Source organism: Microtus pennsylvanicus, chromosome 7, assembly GCF_037038515.1.
Source record: "Microtus pennsylvanicus isolate mMicPen1 chromosome 7, mMicPen1.hap1, whole genome shotgun sequence".
NCBI classification, from domain to species: domain Eukaryota; kingdom Metazoa; phylum Chordata; class Mammalia; order Rodentia; family Cricetidae; genus Microtus; species Microtus pennsylvanicus.
Window position 1 is genome coordinate 66,984,291 of NC_134585.1, and position 22,171 is coordinate 67,006,461.

Here is a 22,171-nt window from a genome sequence, read left to right on the forward strand (position 1 = left end):
ACCTGATCATGAGATAGCATTTAAAAATAGGCAAAAAAGAGCTAAAACAAGAGCACCCATTCATGTTCAAAATGCACAGGAGGAGGGAAGGACTTTACACAGATTTGTAGCCCATGTGCATGAAAAGGGCAGAAGCCATGACACACATCCTGAGCCTGCACAACAAGAACCTTCCACAAGAAACATTTCCTCCTTAAAATAAATCTTAGCTCAGAGTCCCTAGAACCTGCTCTATTGGGAAATACTTCCAGGATGACGGGCACCAGTCATTCTGTCTCATTTTTCACAAAATATCCCAGAGAGGAAGCCTTTCGTTGAGAGGGAGGCATCCTTCCGACACACAGAAAGTTATGGCTATGTGGAGAGTAGCTGTCTAGGTTGCAGGGCTGCTTACTGACAAAAGCATCCTCTGGAGGACTCGGCTATTACAAGACATCTTCGGAGACTGAGCTCCGAGTACCTCTTATGTGAATGTGAAGTTCAACCAGACAAGGTAGCTGCTAGCCTAGGACTGTAGATCATTAGATGGCAATAGGAATTACCTCTCGTGATGACTCATCTTATGTCAACATGGCACACGAACTAGAGTTATCAGAAAGGAACTTAAATGGAGAAAACTGCCTCCGTAAGATTCAAGATATTTTCTTAAATAGTGATTGATGTGCGGGGGCAGCCCACTGTGGATGGTTCCATCGCTAGGCTTTTGTCCTAGGCTCTATAAGAAAGCAGGCCAAGAAAGCCAAGAGTAGTAAGCCTCCATGACCTCTGCATCAACTCCTGCCTCCAGGTTTCTGCCCTGTTTGAGTTCCTGGCCTGACTTCCTTCAATGATGAACACCAAAATAAACCCTTTCTTCCCTGACTTTCTTAGTGATCATGATGTGTCCTTGCGGAAATAGAAACCCTTAAGTAAGATACCTCAAAACAGAGACAATGAAAACATCTAGAAAACAAGCTTGGTCAGCCCCACTGATCAGGACGTCAGGAACACTCTTCTCTAGGAGAAAGATAAAACATTTGTATGCAGAGAGTTCACTGGACAGGTAACATTATTTAATGATCCAGGCTTGTGGGATCCCATAGGGTTCTGTCCTCCCTCTATTCAATATTTCTGTCAAGCTGACACCAGGGTCGAGGGGTACCTGCTGGCCACATTGGCAAATGTGACAATGTTGAGAGAGCTAGAAAACATTTGAAGGCAAGAATCTAGAATATCTTGGAAAGGGAAATAATAGCACATGTCTAACAAGAATAAATTTGAAAGGGATAACACACTGTTCTTCTCAGAGCCATAGAAACAATAGTCAAAAGAGGACCTGGGGACATGGCCTCAAGATCACTGTGCTAGTGCTGTGATAAGCTAAGAGGAGCTATGGCATGAGGAGGCTCTCTTGTTGCCGAACAAAAGATCTGACCATCTCCCCTCTGTGATGAGCAAACAAAAGAGGACCCAACTGAACTCTCAGCCTTTAAAGAATAATGAAAGCTGCCACTTGCATTGTCGTGGAGAGCAATCAGAATGGCAAAGAAGTGGAAAATGTATATTATGAAGAGCATTTGGAGGAACCAAGGAGTTTTGCCTGAAGGTTGAGAAAATCACCATGAGCCCGAGGGCTATTATCAAACATCTAAAGGACCATCAGTTAGCAATGAGATTGGCTTTGTTCTTTTTGGGGAAACCATTCACCAGATATCGAACCACGTTCCATCTTACAAAATGTGTAGAATCTAAAGTCACTTGGGAAATGATGTCTGGGTGTGTCTCCGGGCGATTGTCTTGATTACCTTAATTATGTTAATTATCATGGGGAGACCCATTTTAATTGTGGATGGAGCCATTCCCCAGACTGAGATCCTGGAAGTTGTAAAGTGGAGCAAGTGAGCTGAGCAGAATGTGTTATCACTGCTTCCTGATTGTGGATGCAAACTCACAGCTGCTTCAAGCGCATGCTGCCTGAATTCCTACCGATATAGGCTGGGCTTCGAACTGTGAACTAAAACAAAACCCCTCTCCCATAAGATATTTTAGTCAGAGCTGTCTTATCAGAGCCACAGGGAAGGACACTAGTGTGTAAACCATGTTGCATCATGGGGAGCGATTTAGCTACAGCTGGAAGGAGTTCTGCTGGTGGTTCCTATGACCACAGTGAAGAAGGTGGCAAACCTTTCGATCATCACTTAATAATCATCTAAGAAACATTTTGTAAATTCATTTTTGGGCGTACTGTGCTTTGAGGAAGTTAGGAATAAGGATAAGGCCAGCTATCAAAATAGAAATGGGTCAAAAAGTAGATGATCAGTGTGAGCAGATCTTAGCAGCAGAGATCAAAGGGGAAAGCTAGAAGCAGTGTAGAAGAGCCCTGAGCTCTAATGTCCCAGTACAGGTGCCTGCTGGAGTTAGTAAACAAGAACTTCCATGCCTTCTCCATCCAGCTCATGTCTCCTGCCTCAAGTAACAGCAGTGGTTCCCTGTCGCCTTCCTCTTCCTCTGATTGCCTGGTGAGCCGGGGAGGGCCTGGCCGGAGCCATGTGGCAGCTTTACGGAGCCGTTTTGAGTTGGAATATGCCCTTAATGCAAGGTCCTATGCTGCCTGGTCCCAAAGGTAAGTGATGTTGTCACCAAGGATCTTACTATGAACCCGGATTTCAATTCCTGATCGAGAAAGTCACCTGGACGATGGCTATCTAGAGGAGCCTGAACAGCACTCGGGAAAACAATGAAGGAGAGTTTTGATTTTGATTTCCTTACATTGTGAAAAAAAAATGTAAACTTTCACCCTTCTTTAGTTTAGGTTCTTCTATAAGTTATCAGTAATAGCAGTGAGATCTAGCATCAAGAGAAATTGTTGTAAAGTGATGATATATTCTAAATCATTGAATTGTTCAGGGGTGGTCTTGTGGAATTCAAGAAAGGTTTTCTTTGTATGAACCTGGAAACAGTCTTGTTTGTGGAGCATCAGACATTCAGAGTTGTAAGCATTTCCACAGCTCAGCAGCTCCACTCCTGGGATACACCCCCACAAAAGTGGAAAGAGACGTTCAAAGAAATCTTCTACACAATATTTAGAGCAACCTTGTTCACAAGAGTTTGTCCATCAAAGGATGGATAGACAACATGTTGGGAGGCCCCATGTGGTAGAGCATTATTCAGCCATAAAAAGAAATACAATATCAATATGGATAAACCTTGAAAACTTATCTACAGAGTCCCTGTTTGGTATGGCCTCACTAATATGAGGACCGGAATGGAATAAAAATGGCTTCAATAACTCAATAACTGGGTATATTTCCTTACAGATGCAAGATTGGGTTCTGGTCCTCTCTGTGTTGGAGAACTTTCCTATAAAAAGCATCAATTCTCCTAATTCCAGACCCCACCCTCAGATCTAATTCATCTTAATTACCACCCCAGAGACCCTGTTTTCAGTGCAGCCATGTGAGATGTTGGAGCTTCAGCCTCTAAATTTGAGGAGAGAATGATCTATTAAATACCAACAGCAGCACAGGACGGGAAACACACACGGGGGTTGGTGAACTGGGTGGAAGAACTTGGCTTCTCCATCCAGTAAGAATCTAAGGGCTCATCAGTGCATAGCCTGGTCTGGTTCTCTGCGCAGCTCCCTCGCACAGACTCCACAGCTTCTTTGCCACTGTCTGCCCCTCTCTGGTGGGGTAGGACTCTATTTTAGCTTCTTTTCCCTCCCTGAATATTTGTAGCATTGGTGAACTGAAGGATAGTTTATTGATCGTCCCACCCCCAGCAAGCCACATGAATTGTTTGAGATCCGTAATATAAATGTCCTAGTGAAGCATTCAATGAAAATATACAACGAGACAAGAGAAGAATCATGTATTTTTTTTATGCATTACTACATCCAACTATCTTGCAGTTTGATTGACATAAGGCCATTATGTAACAAATATTTGTATAGCAGATAAAGAATAGAAATGGGATAAATTGACTCAACACGTTGTGATCATTATGAATGCAGAGTGGAATCGGGGAACGGGCTCTGTCTCTTCACTTTCTGTGTAAACATCTGCCATCACAAAACACCTGTGAAGTGCCGGACACTGTTTTAAATACTTTGACAATCATGTAATTAAGTTTTAAGTGGCAGGCCTTTCAGTTTTTGTAGATGGATAAACCGGGGCTCAGAAATTATAAGCAATTCTCCTGAGTGAATGGGAAACAAGGGGAGGCTGAGCTGGGTTCCCACAAGAGCCTTTGCTGTGCTTTCGAAATTCCCCTGGCAAGGGAGGCAGCAGGTTCCAGAAACTTGTTATGTTTTGCCAATGCTTGTGTTTTCTGGACTTCTCCCAGTTTGTTCTGGAAGTTGATCAAGAAATGGATTCAAGGACTCCTTGCAAGTCTGCTTTTCCAGCTTTTTTTTATGAAGGCAGAAGAAGGGGATGGGCAAGAGTCAGTTCTTAAAGTAAAAGAGCCCAAGGATACAGGAACTGATGGACTCAGGCCAGCAGGGTCATGGGGTGAGCTACCTAGAGTGGTTCTCAACTTTGCGTGTTAGAATCACCTGTGAAACTTGCAAAGGACCAGTGCCTAGGGCCAACTAAAGCTTATCAGGGTGGCATCTAGGCTTCAGAAAGCCTTGAAGATTCTGGGTAGCTTTAACACAGAAAAAAAGACTATAAAGCTTAAAGAGCAAAGCATGGTTTTCCTTGCGGGTCTCTGTGGGAAGGAGATGCGCCAGCATCACAGAGAACCACACCAGGCTATGCACTGAACCTTTTGTCTTGGTTATCATCTAAAGGATGATTGAGTCCTTGTGCTATTTAGTCTCGGCCCGGGGCTTCCTAACTAACTCATCCAATTACATGGGAAACTGTAATTTTGTGTGTGTTTCACTGTGTTCTGAAAAATGTGCACAAGACTTGGCATGTGGTTCCCATTATCGTGTAGACCTGGGTCTCTCAGCAATGCATTTAATCAGTGAATTTACACACACTTTTAGTCATGATGCCAGTTACCAAGAGGATGGAATTTGGTAACTGATGGTTTGATGTGTGTTTTCATTGTTTGTATGCATGCTTGTTTTTAGTTATTGTTACTATCTTTTCCTGTGTGAACTAAACTTCAAGGTGGGAAAGGTGTGCCAGGTATTTCCTTCATAAAAAACAGGAAACTAATTCTGACCAAAATCATAGATCGGGTAAAATCTGAGATTAAGGAAGCCATTTTTGAAATTCTGCCTCTTTTAAAGTATTTTGTGTCCAGATATATTTAGAAACCCGACATGTGGCACTTGCTCCTCCCACGGGGTCTGAAATCTCCCATCTTGTGCGCGGATTACATCACGTTAAATTTAGAAGCGACCAAGTGATGAACAACCTTTTAGATGCAAAAACCAATTAGTGTTTGTGTAGGGCTGAGCTCCAAGAATAGAACTGCGACACAGTCAGCTGTCCAGGAGAAGACACAGGGGACCCAGATTCCGGTGCTCTGAAATAGACACCCTTGGGATTAATTTCCAGCAATACAAAAGAGCCCACCCAAGGACACCTCTAAATAGCTTTCCTAGTGTACTCAGAACATACTTCAACTTATACAATGTTCACATAATGTACAAAAGTCTCAGTTCACACATAACTGTCCTAGCATACCGGAATGGTGCACTTCAATAGGTTCATGAAATGAAAACGTGGGTCAGTTACTCCACTCTGTGACCTGCCCTTCTCTTTTTGTGACCACTCCACACCCCTCTCACCCTCTGCACCAGCGAGTGATTCCTCAGGTAGAGCTTTGAAGCCCTCAGCGATTCTCCATGACCTCCAAGAGTGGGTGGAGCTTCATCCTGGGTGCTCACGTCATTAGCTAACACATTCTCCACCTGTATGTATCCCAGTGGTTCTGAACCACTTCTCCTCTTCTCCTTAGCACTCTCCTCTGCAGACATCATATTTATTGTAGTCTTAATGGCTAAAGGTACTACTGGCTAGAGACAAAATTTTGGAATTTGGGGTAATCCTACAAACTTCAAAGTGACCCTTCACAAAAGTTCCTGAAAAAATGTTGGAGGGGACTGCTTGTTTGTCCCAGCCATCTAGAACCAAAATAATCTCACAGAAATTGTATTAATTAAATCACTGTTTGGCCCATTAGCTCTAGCTTCTTATTGGCTAACTCTTACATGTTAATTTAACCAATTTCTATTAATCTGTGCATCACTACAAGGTCATTCCCTACCAGCAAAGTTTCGGCACGTCTGTCTCCAATGGCTCCATGGCTTCTGTCTGACTCTGCCCTTCTTTCTCCCAGCATTCAGTTTAGTTTTCACCAACTTCTCAAACACCACCACTGCTGTGGACCTAATGTTCAAATATGTGAGCCTATTGTGGGGGGAGGCATTTAGCATTCAATCAGCAAAACCCTTCTAGCAGGACAATAATTGCCACTTAGGTAACATGAGAGGGGAAACTGGCATATTCACACCATGGGTCTTTTCTAAAATAAATTGCCTTGCACTGAAGTGGCTAAAAAACTATTTTGGTGAAGAGGCAAGAAGAAGAGTCTGGAAGCACGAGAGCATGACTGATTATAGATCGGTCACTTTCTTCCACACTCCCTCTTTTCAGGTAAGAATAGACATCCCTTTCCCAAACGACCTAGGCACCTATTGTATTTTACATTAATGGTCTTCATTTACATAGGCCTAGTTTAAGCTTCTTCTGTTCCTTTGAGCTAAGTTTCTATCCCTGTGCCGAAGCCAATGGTCTTAATAATAAAGAGGCAGAGGCCCTTGGAGGAATCTTTCTACCTGTAAAATGTGGGATTTCCCTCTGGATGCTGTAAATATGTTTTCTTACCATTGGTTAATAAGGAAGCTGGTTTGGCAGAATAAAGCAAAGTGGGAAACCCAAGCAGAGGTAGAGGAGGAAAGAAGGCAGATTCAAGGAGATACCAGGTAGCTGCTGGAGGACAAAGATGCTGGAAACTTACCCGTAAGCCACAACCTCATGTGAATCATAAATCAATAAAAATGGGTCGATTTAAGACATGAGAGAGAGCTAGGAATGTGCCTAAACTGTGGGCCAAAATGTTGTAATTACTATAAGCTACTATGTGTTTCTTTGAGATTGCATGGCTGTGGGACGGGGTGGGTCAGGAGCTTCTGTTTATAGACCCATTCCTTCTTTGTCGCCCATCTTTGCTTTTGCTGTCACTATTCCATATTTACTTTATAAACAGTTCATATCTTTTTACCTCAGAAGAGTTTGAGGACAGTGTACAAACTCACAGACTGGCATGAGCAGAGCTGGTGTCCTGACCATGCTGAGTCTCCATCATTCAGCTGGTACATCTTTGCACTGATTTAAATGAACTTTAATATAATCCATAGGATATACCATTAACTCTATGTTTACTTCCCTCATGGAAGACAAAAACCCACAGATCAGCTATGATTTAAAATCATTCCATATAAATGGAATTACAGAGATATAATATTAATTATGTGCTCGCACATGGGGCAGGGGGTAGGGGTTGTACACTGAGTGTTGTTGCCTGTGGTGGCCAGGAGAGCCCATCAGAACCCCTGGAGATGGAGTTACTGGCAGCTGAGAGTTACCCATGTAGCTGTTGGGAACTTACCCTGGATCCTCTTGGAGAACACTGTGTGCTCTTACCTGTCAGGTCATCTCTCTGCCAGCTTACCTTCACACTGATGTATTTATTTTCCAATGTTTTTATGTCATTATAACTGTTAAAAATCCACACATTGATTTTGTTCTGTGAATCTGTGGTTTCTTTAAACTTAGATGTATGTTTTATTATTCATGGCTCTGACCTGTCAGATCTATCTTCTCATCCTGTTTTCCCTCCTCAGATGTGTCATTTAGAGTAACAGAGGTAGATGTATTAACCCAGACATGGACGATTCCTTCCTCTCTCTCTTTAGAGGTAGATGCTCTGTGGATGCAGGACTCCAATACTCAGCAGGTTCCTGTCACTATTAACATTTCATCTATAAATCTTGTTACCTGCCTTTTGCTTCTGTCTTGCCCTTCCTAAGTAACCTTGAAGCTTTTCCTTGTCTCCAATGTCTCACTGAAGTGGCACTGTGATGGTTTATTATTATTTCTCTTCCTTGATAATTGCTGACTCCTAGATGCCAAAGTCCAGTAGCTTTTAGAACTTCTGTACGATTCTCAACCATCACAGATAACATTGTTTCACCATGTCTTTATGCTTTTTGAAAACCCTCATTAGATATATGTCATGTAGTGTATTTAAAATATGTCTAATTAGAACACATATGTGCAAATAGAGTAGGCATATACACACAGACATATGTGTCAGGAAGGTGTGCAACTACAAATGTCTAAGATGTTTGTGAGTGAATCAAATACGTCTCTGTATGTCTTTGTGGGGAGGCTATAACTTTTGCCCCTCAACTCTCTGCTACACTTTAGGTGATTTTTCACATTTAAATATCATTAATTCTCTGAATAGCTCTGTCTGTCCTCTTGCCTGTTTTCAACTCAATTTCTTTCCAATTTCTTTCTATTGTGTGTGTTGCCAGGCAGTTTGGAATGCACTTTCCCTTCTATATATGTTTGCTCTTTTCCCCTAAAAATATTTATCTTATGCTCTTCAGTTTTTATGTTCTGGCTGCATTGCTATTTTTGTGGATTCTTGGCTTTCCTGCCTGCCCTGTTTCTCTTGCCTTTGGACTTCTTAATTCTGTTACGGGCTTATGTTCTTTGGACATTTAAAGCTTATGGCTTCTTTCTCTCTTCCTCTTGTTTTGAGTGGGCCACCTCACAGACAAACTGATTCACTCTTTTGTCATCTTGAGACACCAGCACCCAGGATCACTGCTTATGATCCCATTCTCTTGTTTTTTATGTGTGTGATGATGGTGCTTTGGGCTATATTTGTTTTTCTTTCCATGTTCCCTGGAGCCCAGTGAAAAATAGAGCACTCGGGTTCTGCATCTTTTGTGTAGAGTGGATTTTGTTTTTCCTAATTTTCTTAACCTTGGTTTTCTCTTGAGGACTTTAGACCTTCTAAAGATTTTAATATTTTTATTTGTGTGTGTATCATTTTTACTGTATAACATGTATGTGCAGGTTTCCAAAGAAGGGGGCATTGAAATGCTGGACTTAGACTTACAGTGGGCTGTAAGTTTCCCAACCTGTGTGCAGAGAATCCAGCTCAGGTTCCCTGGAAGATTAGTATTTCTGAGCCATCTCTCTAGCCCTAGGACTATAGCTCTTTTAAAGGGTGTTTAGCATCTGACCCCTACCTTGCTTGGGTCAGTGTTGTGTCTGTCACACACAAACCAATAAATTCAGCTTTGAGGCCAATAAGAATCAATAAGAACTTCAGATAAAAGTAGCCAGCCATTTGCTTTTCTGGTCCGCGTAGATGGCCTGCATTTTGTGTTCACAAACAGCTCTTCTTTAATGCTGTACTGCATTAGTTAGGACAGTGTCCAGCACAAGATAAGTACTAAATACCTACTGTGGAATGGGTAAGTGAGCACAGCTGCCTCCCATAAAGACAATGGTATCTAATTACAATCTTGTGAAGTATTGCTAACAGTTCTGTTCTTCAACGAAAACAAGTTGAGACTCATATAGTTTTAGAAATGGGATATGAAACTATTAAACAGAGGAAAAATACGTTCTTGTTGGAACCTGGGCCTGTATGGGGGCTTCTGCTTCTTTTTTTTTTAAATTTATTTATTTATTAAAGATTTCTGTCTCTTCCCCACCACCGCTTCCTATTTCCCTCCCCCTCCCCCATTCAAGTCCCCCTCCCTCTTCAGCCCAAAGAGCAATCAGGGTTCCCTGCCCTGTGGGAAGTCCAAGGACCACTCACCTCCATCCAGGTCTAGTAAGGTGAGCATCCAAACTGCCTAGGCTCCCACAAAGCCAGTACGTGTAGTAGGATCAAAAACCCATTGCCGCTCTTCCGGGGACGGTGCTTAGAGGCACTCAGGATGGTCCAGCGTTTGACATACCGTCGTAGGCTCTCCTACAACACAGCCTCCAACAAAACTAGGCTGTCTCGAACCCCTGGCAACAGGATTGTTTACCTTTACACCAAGAAGGTTGGAAAAGCACCTAAATCAGCATGCGGTGTGTGCCCAGGCCGACTCCGAGGGGTTCGTGCTGTGAGACCAAAAGTCCTCATGAGATTGTCTAAGACAAAGAAGCATGTCAGCCGGGCCTATGGTGGCTCCAGGTGTGCCAAGTGTGTCCGTGACAGGATCAAGCGGGCTTTCCTTATTGAGGAGCAGAAAATTGTTGTGAAAGTGTTGAAGGCACAAGCGCAGAGTCAGAAAGCGAAATAAACGTGTGGCTTTTTTAATAAAGGTCAAGGCTTGGTCTGTGAAAAAAAAAAAAAAAAAAAAAAAAAAAAAAAAAACCATTGCCATTGATCTTGAGTTCTCAGTAGTCCTCATTGTCAGCTATGTTCAGCGAGTCCGGTTTATCCCAGGCTTTTTCAGATCCAGGCCAGCTGGCCGTGGTGAGTTCCCCGTAGAACATCCCCATTGTCTCAGTGTGTGGGTGCACCCCTCGCGGTCCTGAGTTCCTTGCTCGTGCTCTCTCTCCTTCTGCTCCTGATTTGAACCTTGAGATTTCTGTCCGGTGCTCCAATGTGGGTCTCTGTCTCTGTCTCCTTTCATTGCCTGATGAAGGTTAATATTCAGGAGGATGCCTATATGTTTTTCTTTGGGTTCTCCTTATTTAGCTTCTCTAGGATCACTAATTATAGGCTCAATGTCCTTGGTTTATGGCTAGAAACAAAATATGAGTGAGTACATCCCATGTTCCTCTTTTTGGGTCTGGCTTACCTCACTCAGGATAGTGTTTTCTATTTCCATCCATTTGCATGCAAAATTCATGAAGTCCTTGTTTTTTACTGCTGAGTAGTATTCTAATATGTATATATTCCATACTTTCTTCATCCATTTTTCCATTGAAGGGCATCTAGGTTGTTTCCAGGTTCTGGCTATTACAAACAATGCTGCTATGAACATAGTAGAGCATATACTTTTGTTGTATGATAGGGCCTCTCTTGGGTATATTCCCAAGAGTGGTATTGCTGGGTCCAGGGGTAGGTTGATCCCGAATTTCCTGAGAAACTGCCACACTGATTTCCAAAGTTGTTTTGATTTGCATTTCCCTGATTGCTAAGGAGGTTGAGCATGATCTTAAGTGTTTATTGGCCATTTGAACTTCTTCTGTTGAGAATTCTCTGTTCAGCTCAGTGCCTCATTTTATAATTGGGTTGATTAGCCTTTTACAGTCTAGTTTCTTGAGTTCTTTATATATTTTGGAGATCATACCTTTGTTAGTTGCAGGGTTGGTGAAGATCTTCTCCCAGTCAGTGGGTTGCCTTTCTGTCTTAGTGACAGTGTGCTTTGCTTTACAGAAGCTTCTCAGTCTCAGGAGGTCCCTTTTATTCAATAAGGCCCTTAATGTCTGTGCTGCTGGGGTTATACGTAGGAAGTGGTCTCCTGTGCCCATGTGTTGTAGAGTACTTCCCAACTTTCTCTTCTATCAGGTTCAGTGTGTTAGGACTGATATTGAGGTCTTTAATCCATTTGGACTTGAATTTTGTGCATGGTGATAGATATGGATCTATTTTCATTCTTCTACAGGTTGACATCCAGTTTTGCCAGCACAATTTGTTGAAGATGCTCTCTTTTTTCCATTGTATACTTTTAGCTCCTTTATCGAAAATCAGGTGTTCATAGGTTTGTGGGTTAATGCTAGGGTCTTCTATTCGATTCCATTGGTCTACTTCTCTGTTTCTGCTTCTTTTAAGACTAAAGTTAGCCAAAAGGCTCAAACTACTTTTAAGAAGCAGAGGAGCCAACACGTAGGATCCTCCAGTCTGCGAGGAGCTGTCCGCGGTGCTGAACGGGCTACCACTGAAGAGTCAGCCGGATGCAAGGGAACCTTGGGCACTGAGTCCACACTTTTGCTCACAGAGAAGTTACCTCCTTGCTGACTAACTCTGACATTGGCCATATTAATTCATTTTACCACCTGGGGACACATTGTAATCAGCTGCCTGTCGACGCAACAGGATCAAAACTCCACACACTCAGCCCTGCTTCCAGTGCTCACGTTGTCCCTCCATTGTCCTCAACTATCTCTCTCCAAATCAGCCTCACATGGAAAAGCAGAAAGCTCTAATCAGAGAATAGCAAGCGGTTCTGCCTTCTAGGAATCTGACAACCAGAAGGGCACATATGGGCTAATTTAGAAGATAACACTACTATAACGCAATTTCTCTGTTGAGGTTTTCTCACACAGGCCTCTTCTCGCACTAATAATGTGTGCTGTTCCAACAACCCCTCTACAGCACTTGCATTCTCTGGAAGAAACAGCAACAATCTTTAGGCTGAAACTTACTGCCTTTCTGGTAAGGTTTTCCCTCTTGGGAATGGAGGCACTGCACTTTCTCGTTCATAGACACAGTGGGGTCCAGGACCTAGCTCTGTGGCTGCACATGAATCACATGGAGATTGACAATTCTGTGAGAACAAGAAGACAGTGCCATTGACTTTCAAAAATGGTCATTATCTTGCTCCAAGATGGCTGAGTGAAAGCACAGCTAATGAGCTTTTTCATGGAAGCTCGATGCTTATTTAAGCATCTCATTATTGCCTTTGCCGTCCTTCAGCCAAGAGGAAGGACTATCTGGACACGTGCCTCTGTGAAGCTCCCGCTTCCCTATTATATAAATGAGGGGAGTAAGATGTCACATGCCTAAATCTAGGGGCAAGGCAATTTTTCCCCCTAGATATTTGTCATCTCTGGAGTATATAATTTTTATGACACTCACTTGCCCAGGGTCAGTCACTCAGCTCATTAAGGGTCTGAAGTAGCAAAAATACAAATGGCAAAGAGAAGTCAGAATCTAAGCAGGTGCCAGCATGTCTGTCAGCTGCTCCTTTTATCTTTTTCTTTTTAAGTTCAAATATTTTTCAGTTGTCCATGAATTTTCCTAATTAATGGAAGTAGCAATGCTTCTGGTTTCATGGAGTGTGGGGCTGAGCAGGAAACCTGTAGCCATGCGGGCTGCTGTGTAGGTCTGAGTGCCTCCTTGTCATGAGCCTGACATGAAATAAAGTGCAAGGGAGAAGAGAGTTGGCCAGTAACGTGGGGATCTTACTTTCTATCCTCAGAACCCACATAAAAGCCAGAAGCCAAATGTTTATCTGTTAGCACTATACTCTTAGGAAGACAGTAGGTTAGACAGGAGAGTTTTCCTAAGTGTGCAGGCAAGCAATCCGACTATATGTCAGTGCCAGCTGCAAACAATAAAGGATGCTGTCTCAGAGTGTGAATGAGGACTCAAATTTGAGGTTGTCCTCTGACCTCCACACATGCTCCAAGGTCATGCACAGCGGCACACAAAGAAAGACACAAAAACAAAAGGACACACCCATGCATAAGCACAAACGTAAAACAAAAATTAAAGCAGATGTTAAAAGTATTTCCATCAAGGTCCACAAATCCAGAAATTTCCTCTGTATTGTAAAAGTCACTTAATATTTTCATAAATACTCTTCGTTTGGCGCAGCCCTGGGTGTCCTGTCTACAAAGTGCCACAGTGACATTTGCCAATGATTCCCAACTGAAATAAAGACCCCACAGAGCCAGCTGCTGCCCTCAGCCCTCGGTGTTTCTGCTTTGCTGCAGGGAGACTGGGCTCCTGCATGCCAATCCTCTGCGGGCACCTTAGTCTCCTTTGTGAAGCGGCTTGCTCACTAGTGCCATCTGGCCATCACTGGGGGCACTGCAGGAAATGTGGCTGAGAGAGATTGAAGACTTCCCACCTAAAAACCCGCACACAGCTCAAAGCTAAAGAGTGTGTAAAAAATGTCAATCCCGTCCCTGACTTTTAAAAACCACCCTTAGATTGGAACAACCTTTCCCCGTGAAAAATGTCAAAGAAAGAATATCAAACAAAATATCCTGTTCAGAAGAAGTGCCGGGAGAATGGGAGATTAATAAAAGGGAAGATGGGAAAAAGCCCCAGCGTTGGTAAAATTGGCACCTCTTAAAAAGAAAGCTTTAAGGACCTGGATTTATTGCCGCACATAAAAGATTTGCATGAAAAGAGCGAGAAAGTGGCATATTTAGGTTACAACAGCTCACTTGAGAAAGAGCAGCCATGCCTCCTCGGCTGGGCTGTTCTGCCATTGCCGTATCCATTCCCGCTCTTTCCTGTCCCAGGGCAAGCTTGTTAGCAGCCTGAAAGGGCCTCCCTGGTAACCTGAAGGGCCCATTTCTCGTGATGCGCTTTGTAATACTAATTAACTAATTCCCAGGCACATGAAGGGAACCTGTGAAGATTCGCCAGAGGCAAACTGCTAAGTAAATGGTGACAGACTTCTCCATTTTCAATTAGATGGAATGACATATTGTGATGGCAACAGGTGGACCCACTTTCTAATGGCAAGCATCCTGTGAGGGCTTCATTCCCGCAAATGAAGAGAAATTCTGGCTACGGGTCTGCCCGCGTGCACATCAGAGCAGGATTCTGCCTTTGCTTCTGCTTGTGTGCCACCGTTGTAAGATTTAATCCAAAATGCCGTTTTCTGAGACTGCTTCTGTTCTCCTGAAATGTCTGACAGGGCACGGCACGAGGACCAGAGGGAGCAGCCGGCCTCATTAAACCGATACAGGTGGCGCTGCGCTCTGCGCCTCAGCCCCCACGCCAGTTGGCCCCGCCCTGCAGCACCGGCTCCACTGTTTGTGTTGCAGATCTCTTGCTCACATGGCAACTGTTGCTATGTTTGCGGTAATAAGTGGGTGATGCTGGTGTCTCGGTAATGACTGCGATACAAGAGCCATGATTTCCAAATGGATTTTTGAAGTTGCTCGCACAATGGCACCGCACAAGAGCGACAGCCTTAATTTCCCATAGATTCTCTTTCTTTCCACCTGTCCTGTCTTCCATACAGACTGAGCCTAACCCCTGTAGAACAGCAACAATGACAGTCTTCTTCCTTTGCCTTGCTTGTATTTTAAAAAGATGTTTGTTATTTCAAAAGGCATTGTTTCTTATTATCTCTTTATAATGGGATCTTGTTTTTTGGTTGTTTTTTTTTCTACTTAAATAACTGCAATTAACGCTATCAGAAAACATCCTGGACCCAGGAAGGAAACAGTTTCTGTATTAGCTATGGGAGAAGGGATGGCATCTGCTGTTTATCTCTGCGACGTTAGCTGGATGCTTGTATTAACAAGCAGATGTGGGAAGGGTCTCAATCGCAAATAAGTCTGAAAAATTCATGAGTAGACATTTTCCATGCCGGATATTCTTTTCCAAAGAGGCTGTGAACAAATGAACTCTGCTTTGCTTCCTGATCATAATCAATTGCTTACTTCCTAGGGAGTGTTCTAACCGCTCCTTTCAGTAGAGGTGGGTGTTGCCCCAGCTCTGGGAGAGATAAGGACTGAATAGCTACGCTATGCCCACGGATGGTAATCTCAAACTGGCCAGACGATGGAAGGAGAAGATTTATTGTCTGATTTGATCACTAACTGTGGTTCAGACACTGTGAATATTTTGTAGGCTAGTTGTAACACTGCTAACCACAGTTCTTCCACAAGGTAAGAACCATCGATCAGTACTCCACAAATGAGCACGCTGAAGGCAGAAAAGATGAGAGATCTGCTGGAGGCTTTACAGCTAGCAAACGGCAGGGCTATGGTATGAGTCTGAATCAGCTTGACTCCAAAATCTCTGGGCTTTTTGTTCCTTGCTGAGCTGCTGTAGTGGGATACCCGAGGACTGCGCTCAAACTGATCCTTCATTTAACCCCTTCCTGTGCAGGGTGCCAGCACCCGCTTGAGTGCACACTCGGTGCTCACAGTGTGGCCCCCAAGCAGCAGCTCCAACACCTGAGGAAATCGATGGAAAGACAGCCTCAGAGACTTAGCTGGTCCCAGCCAGCACCTTGACAAGTATTAGCCATGTGGTATGTCAGTGTGCATTAAAACTGGAGGTGCGCCAGTCCAGTCTCTAATGTATTTAGGATGCACCCCACCTTCCTCTCTCCCTGTAACTTACTTCCTCCACTCAGCAGTCCCAATCCCAGGTGTACTTGTGTTGGAAAGCATCTCTGCCTTCTTAGTAGAGGTTGTTTCTAGCTGAATTCCCTTCAGCACATCCAGGTGACATGTGTCTGTAAGACCAACTGATACAGCACATGACAGGAGAGAAAACACTGAAGGGCTGTGGCGCATACTTAATTTCTGTGGGTGTACCCACTGAAAGGCAATACAAAGATGGAAAAGATGTCAGATGCTCAAAGAGAAGCCACCTAAATATACTGATTTCAAGCAAATGGGTCTCTTCTATCGGATTCCAAAGTCCCCTTTCTTATTCATGGAAAAAAATGGCTCTTTTCCAACTCAGCAAACAGTTAGCAAAATAAATTAGAGGAATATGAAACAAGTAGAAATGATGTCTGTTGCTGGGTTTCCCCATCACACATTATGGGGTAGAATGTGTGCAGCTAGAGGGTAGCAACTGCGAACTGCGTTTCAGGTTGATGAAAAATTCCTGTTGCTTCTGCATCAGCATGGCTATTTTTCTTTGTAAGGGACAAGTGAGTCTGAGATTAATAAAGGTTTAACAGGTTTACATAATTATTAAGGGCAATTAATAAATTAAGGCATACTTTACATTTTAAAACATGGATAAAAACATATTTGAAACATTACAGCATTCCTTTGAGCCCATTACTGACTAGTAAGCTGGGATAACACCTTTCTTTCTAAAATCTGCATGTGTTTTCATGTACTTACGTGCATATGTGTGCCTGTGTGTATATGTATCTATATGTATGTGTGTGAGTGTGTGTCTGTGTGTGAGTGTGGTGTATGCATGTGTGAGCACCAGAGTGTGCGTGAAGAAGTCAGAGCACAGCTTGTGGTGTTGGTCCTCTCCCTATACCACGTCAGATTAGACTACATCCAGCTTAAGATAAATGTCTTTACCCACTGAGCCATTTCTAAGACACAAGCCAACCCCTTTGTTGCAATTTGTTCAAAGCTAATGAGATCCATTTGTATACATTTAGTTAAATAAATACATAAATAAAGAAAAAGACATTGCTACCTCCAGGAAAAAGACAACTGTCTAGAACATTGTCTACAATTTAAATACAGCTAGAATTGGAAAGTGAATGGATTTTAATCACTTATCACAAATACATGCTGAGTTCCTTCGAAATTCACAGCATTATCTGCCAGACACCCTGGTGTTTGGATAGGCTGGGTTTTTGTAATCTCTTGAAAAATCTACATATATACCTATCATATATCCTCCTTTATTGACTATATTTTCTTCATTGAAATAATTAGATCATCATTATTATTACTTACAGATGAGAAAACACTAACCATACCTGTGTGGTCCCCTATTATTCTTGCCCTTCATCTACTTGATTCCATTGCCCTCTGTAAGATTGCTACACTGATACATCAGCATCGGTGTTTATCATTTTTCCGAGTGCCTGCTAAATGTTATATTCTTCAGCAGACAATGGTACATGATCCATCATTCCAGCCCTGGAGAGACTCATGGTTTACTGAGGTGTCAGAGAAGCAACATGCTGAAGCAAGGGTATGATCTCATGATGTCCTAGAAAGGGTTAGGGAGAATTAGCAAGAGAGGCAGGAGCATTGGGGCAAAATCACAGAGAGAGGAAGCCATGTGAGGGAACTGGAGGGCTATAGAGATGATAGAGTTAGGGCAGAAACTGTGGGCGGGGATTGAACATGAGCAGAGGTAGAAACAAGAGGAGACTATGCTGCTTTGCATCCCTGGACAAAGGAAAGGAGGAGAGCTGCTGCTTATGCAGTTTCACTGCAGGCCACTAAGATCTCAGTCCACCCAGGCAAGGAACAGGTACCCATGTGAATGTGGCCCAGATACAGCAGGTGGGGGTCATCATTGAAATTTCTCTGTGGCATGACTCAGAGCCCTAGGTCCAGCAGCTGTGTTAGCACTGGCTGTCATAAGTTACCGGTGGATGGGAACAAGGCAATGCAGATGGCATAGCAGTAATTCACGTAGAGCTGATGTGCACCTTAAACACAGCATTGTCTCCTGTTGTGGCCCGTGAGGGTCCAACATAAATTTTCTAATACCTCAAACCGGCTGGAACGGAGTCGCGAGGAAAAGAGCCGACACAGCTTACACCGTCATCATGGAAAATGGCCAGATTTTCCGTTTATTCTCCAAACCTTTTATATACCCACACAAAATTGAGTGGGGAAGGAGGAAAACACATTACGCCATTCCTTAGGCAGCCAAGTGCCTCGGGCCCAAATCACATCCGCATCTAGCAGTCAGGTAGGCCCTGAATTAGCATCTCTATAAGACATCCTTCCAAATTACAGAGGAAAGAAGCACCAAATATCTGAGCTCTTAAGTCATCAGCTTCAGTCAAACATCTCTTCTCAGGTAATCCACATCTTAACAAAAGAAGCTAGGAGCAGGCATCCTGGCCTTTGTTAGGGGCAGAGACAGTTTGTCTGCAGAGCTACGTGGTCAGCTCGGACCAGGCTAATGGCTTTTGTGTCATATCGAAATATGGGCCCACAGTCTCCGGAATTGGGCAAGCCAAGTGACTTTTGGTCCATCACCTCTATTGCATTGAGAAAGCCAGCGGTAAATGAATGTCCCTCTTTAAATATCAATGGAAAAGAAATAAAAGGTCCAGCCACCTTTGAAAAAAAGAAAGAAAGGAAATAACTTAGGCAATTTTAACAGCCTATCATTTGCTGATTTCCACAGTGAAATGTGCCTGGTGAATCTAGGACCTACTGAAATCACTGCCCGGCACCTCAGTCATATGGTGCTTCTGCCCTCACGGCATCTCCACCCAGGCATTCCCATCCTTTAGTGCCAAGGATAGTACCTGTCAGGTGGCACCTTCTCATCCAAGACTCACTGAACATAGAAACTGGCTCCTGCTGCTCACAGGACAGCCTGTGTACAAAGATCTCCCTACATGTTCTCCAGCAAGGTGTGTGCTCCTTGCAGCATGCCCGGCCCCAGAAGAACTCCCCACTAATATGTTCCTAACTGGGGAGGGGAGAGGGGTAGTGAGTTCCTTGAACTGGCTTCTCTGCCTCTCCTCCAGGTAAATTTCTTATCACAGGAATCCATGATGTATTTTGCCACTGCACTGAAAGCCCCTCGTGACACATGAAGCAATCGCAGTTGACACGTTAAGGCTGATGCTAGGCTTTTGGACTCTTAACAAATCCTTTATCAAAGAGTTCTGGTGTTGGAATCCACAGAACGCTGTGCTTACTCTGTATGCACTGACAAGCTCCCCTGACAGGCCTGAGATCACAGCAGAGGTGCTGGGAGGAGAAGCTGGTTAATCGCAAATACAAAGGTTTCTGGTTTGCTCACTCAGCCAACACTTGTTGCACAGTTACCCTAAGACTCAGAAATAAACTGAGGCCACATCACTTCTCTCTTTAATCCGGTGAAATAACTATCCTGATCAGAGCGGCTCCTGGAAAAGTGGAGACAGGAGCATTGGCCATTGCTGAAAGTCAAAGGACACTCTTCTCCACGTTCGTGCAACAAGACCTTCCTAACCATCCTCCACCAGCGTGAAGAACCATGCTTTCTGTACCCCTCCTCTCCTCTCCTCTCCTCTCCTCTCCTCTCCTCTCCTCTCCTCTCCTCTACTCTACTCTACTCTACTCTACTCTACTCTCGCCTGAATCTTAGCAAGGCCGCTTTTATCCAGAGCAGTTGTTACCACACACAGGACGGCTCGCTATTTAACTTCCTGTCAGCTGCTTAACTGATGGAGTCATCCTTTTTGTCTCAGAGTCTCGCATTTAGGGTTTGAAGAGCGAGATTGATGAGCATTACCAGAGAGAAATATTTTTTGAAAAGTAAGCGAAGCTGGTGACATATTACTTCAGAGTTTGGTGAAATTCAGCAAATCTAATTCTATTATCCTGTCAAATACTCACATAAAGGATACCTGAAAGCATATTTCAAACGAATCTGTGTAAAGACTTCAGAAGCCACAGACACATCTGTAGGAGCTGAGAGAATCTGCTGCTGACAGCCCATTGTTTCACGAAGCGAATAAATAATCTTCCAGTAACTAATTAAATAAAGTTATCTTGGTGCGGCAGTGCTGCCCGCTCTCCCAGGGAAAGACTGTCAGGCAGTTAATGATAACCATGCTTCCTCGATTTTCTCAAAGGTTTCTGGACATTTGCACAGGCAGATTCACCCAGACACACCGAAATAGCAGCTTTCTGCATGAATCATAGAGTCGAGTGCAGGAATGAGGATTTTACGGAGCGTTACAGCCAGATCATTTAAGTGCTTGTTTATTTTTGCCACCAAGGATGAGATACCAGCTCATAAATTCAGTCTGACCAGCATCCCAGGGGCAGATGCATTAGAATATTTCCCTACCTAACTCTGTATTTGTCAGAGGTGCACAAGCTGACACACTGAAGGGACCCCATGGCACCTTCAAGCAGCTGCTGGGCATGTACGGCCCTTGTGGGCTGCTCTCTATTGCGGGGGTGAATTGGAACATAGGAGGAGCATGAGCAGAACGGCTCACTCTAATAGAGTTAAAACTCTTCTCTCTGCTGCCCATTGGTCATCAGAAATGGAAATGCTAAGTAGAACTTAAGACTACTAAATGTTACACATACTCTTGGTAAATGTTCTCAGCTACCTGGCAGAGACATGTTCGATCTATCATCTATCTATCTATCTATCTATCTATCTATCTATCTATCTATCTATCTATCTATCTATCTATCTACCTACTCATCCATCCATCCGTCCAACCATCCATTCATCCATCCATCCATCCATCCATCTACCCATCCATCCACCCACCCACCCACCCACCCGTCCGTCCGTCCGTCCGTCTGTCTGTCTGTCTGTCTATCTATTACATCTATCATCTACCTATCCATCTACCTGCATGTATGTGTGCATCTATGTCTTTCTGTCTATCTCTCTGTCTCTCTGTCTGTCTCTCTCTGTCTGTCTCTCTGTCTCTCTCTCTCTCTCTCTCTCCCCCTCTCTCTCCCCAATTCCCAGTGGCAAAGAACACATCCAGCGCTCTGAACATACTAGACAAGCACTCTACGGCTGAGTTTGGAAACCAAATCGGGAGAGTTAGGAAATAGACCCTAGGTTTAAGTTGGAGTTATCCAGTCTGCCTAAAACCAGAAAGGGTGTGTGTTGTTTTTAGGACAGTATTAAAAAAATCTGTATGCAGCTTGGGTGGGAAAGAGTAATTAGTAATGATGGGGAGTATGGACCAGTGCTTCAATCACTACACTCCCCCGCTACCCATGAGTCTATAAATCAATATAGTCAGTCTTCCCCTGACCAGTTAAGGCAACTTACTTATAGAACTATTCAGGGTCACTGTGTTCTACAGAGATGAAGTGGCCATATTGTTAATTCTCCAAAATAAAATTGCTAACATTTAACTCTATAACAGATGCCATTTTGGGGGAACCTCTGTCCAAATTCAACAGAACTGTAGGAGACAGCATTGGCTGCATTAGGTTCCCATGAGGGGAACAGCACAGAAACACTATAGCCATTCTAAACCAAACAAAAAAATCACCAGCTCAGCTCTGATGGTAGAGATTATTAATAGCCTGCTCCCCCTTCTCCCCTTCTGCCCCTCGTTTGGCAGGTGTTACTCATTATCTGTAATGGGAATCCTTTTCCATACTGTGGGTAATTTTTAATGTGTCTTCTATCTACAGGTGTAATTCTTTTAAAGGAGGTTAATAACATTAATCCCATTTTACAGATGGGAATAAAAGAACTGAATTACCCTATTTTCTCAGGTCAGAGAGTAAGTTAATGCCTCATTAACTTTCATTAGAATTTTCACCCCATCCAGTTCACACAGAGCTTCTTCCCCAAGACGCATAATTACTGTCAAGGACTTTCCCGCATCCACTCCTCACTGACACACATCAAGGACTTGAGCCCACTGGTTCACAATGCACAATGTCAGGGGCGTAAGGTCCCAGGAAATGGGAGGTTGGTCTGCAGATCCAACTGCAAGAACAGGCTTGTTTATCAGTACAAGGATGGTAAGGAGAAATACCACAGTGGGCTAGAGTAAGGTTCCATAAAT

At 43.5% G+C, this 22,171-nt stretch overlaps 2 protein-coding genes across 3 annotated transcripts in view; both read left to right on the forward strand.

Annotated features, from left to right (window-relative positions):
• The window catches only part of Tnni3k (TNNI3 interacting kinase), a 219,051-nt gene that overhangs the window by 180,357 nt on the left and 16,523 nt on the right, over nt 1-22,171 (forward strand). For both annotated transcript variants that reach the window (XM_075981029.1, XM_075981030.1), the window contains one exon: nt 2,433-2,602. In XM_075981029.1, the coding sequence (XP_075837144.1) occupies nt 2,433-2,602 (170 nt within the window). The remainder of the gene's footprint in view (nt 1-2,432; nt 2,603-22,171) is intronic.
• Nucleotides 9,936-10,340, forward strand: LOC142853790 (large ribosomal subunit protein eL34-like). The gene has a single exon (XM_075978956.1). The coding sequence runs from the start codon at nt 9,965-9,967 to the stop codon at nt 10,316-10,318; it is 354 nt and encodes a 117-aa protein (XP_075835071.1). The 5' UTR covers nt 9,936-9,964; the 3' UTR covers nt 10,319-10,340.

Coding starts and splice junctions, on each gene's coding strand:
- LOC142853790 (XM_075978956.1), top strand. CDS start 9,965: ATGGTCCAGCGTTTGACATACCGTCGTAGGCTCTCCTACAACACAGCC.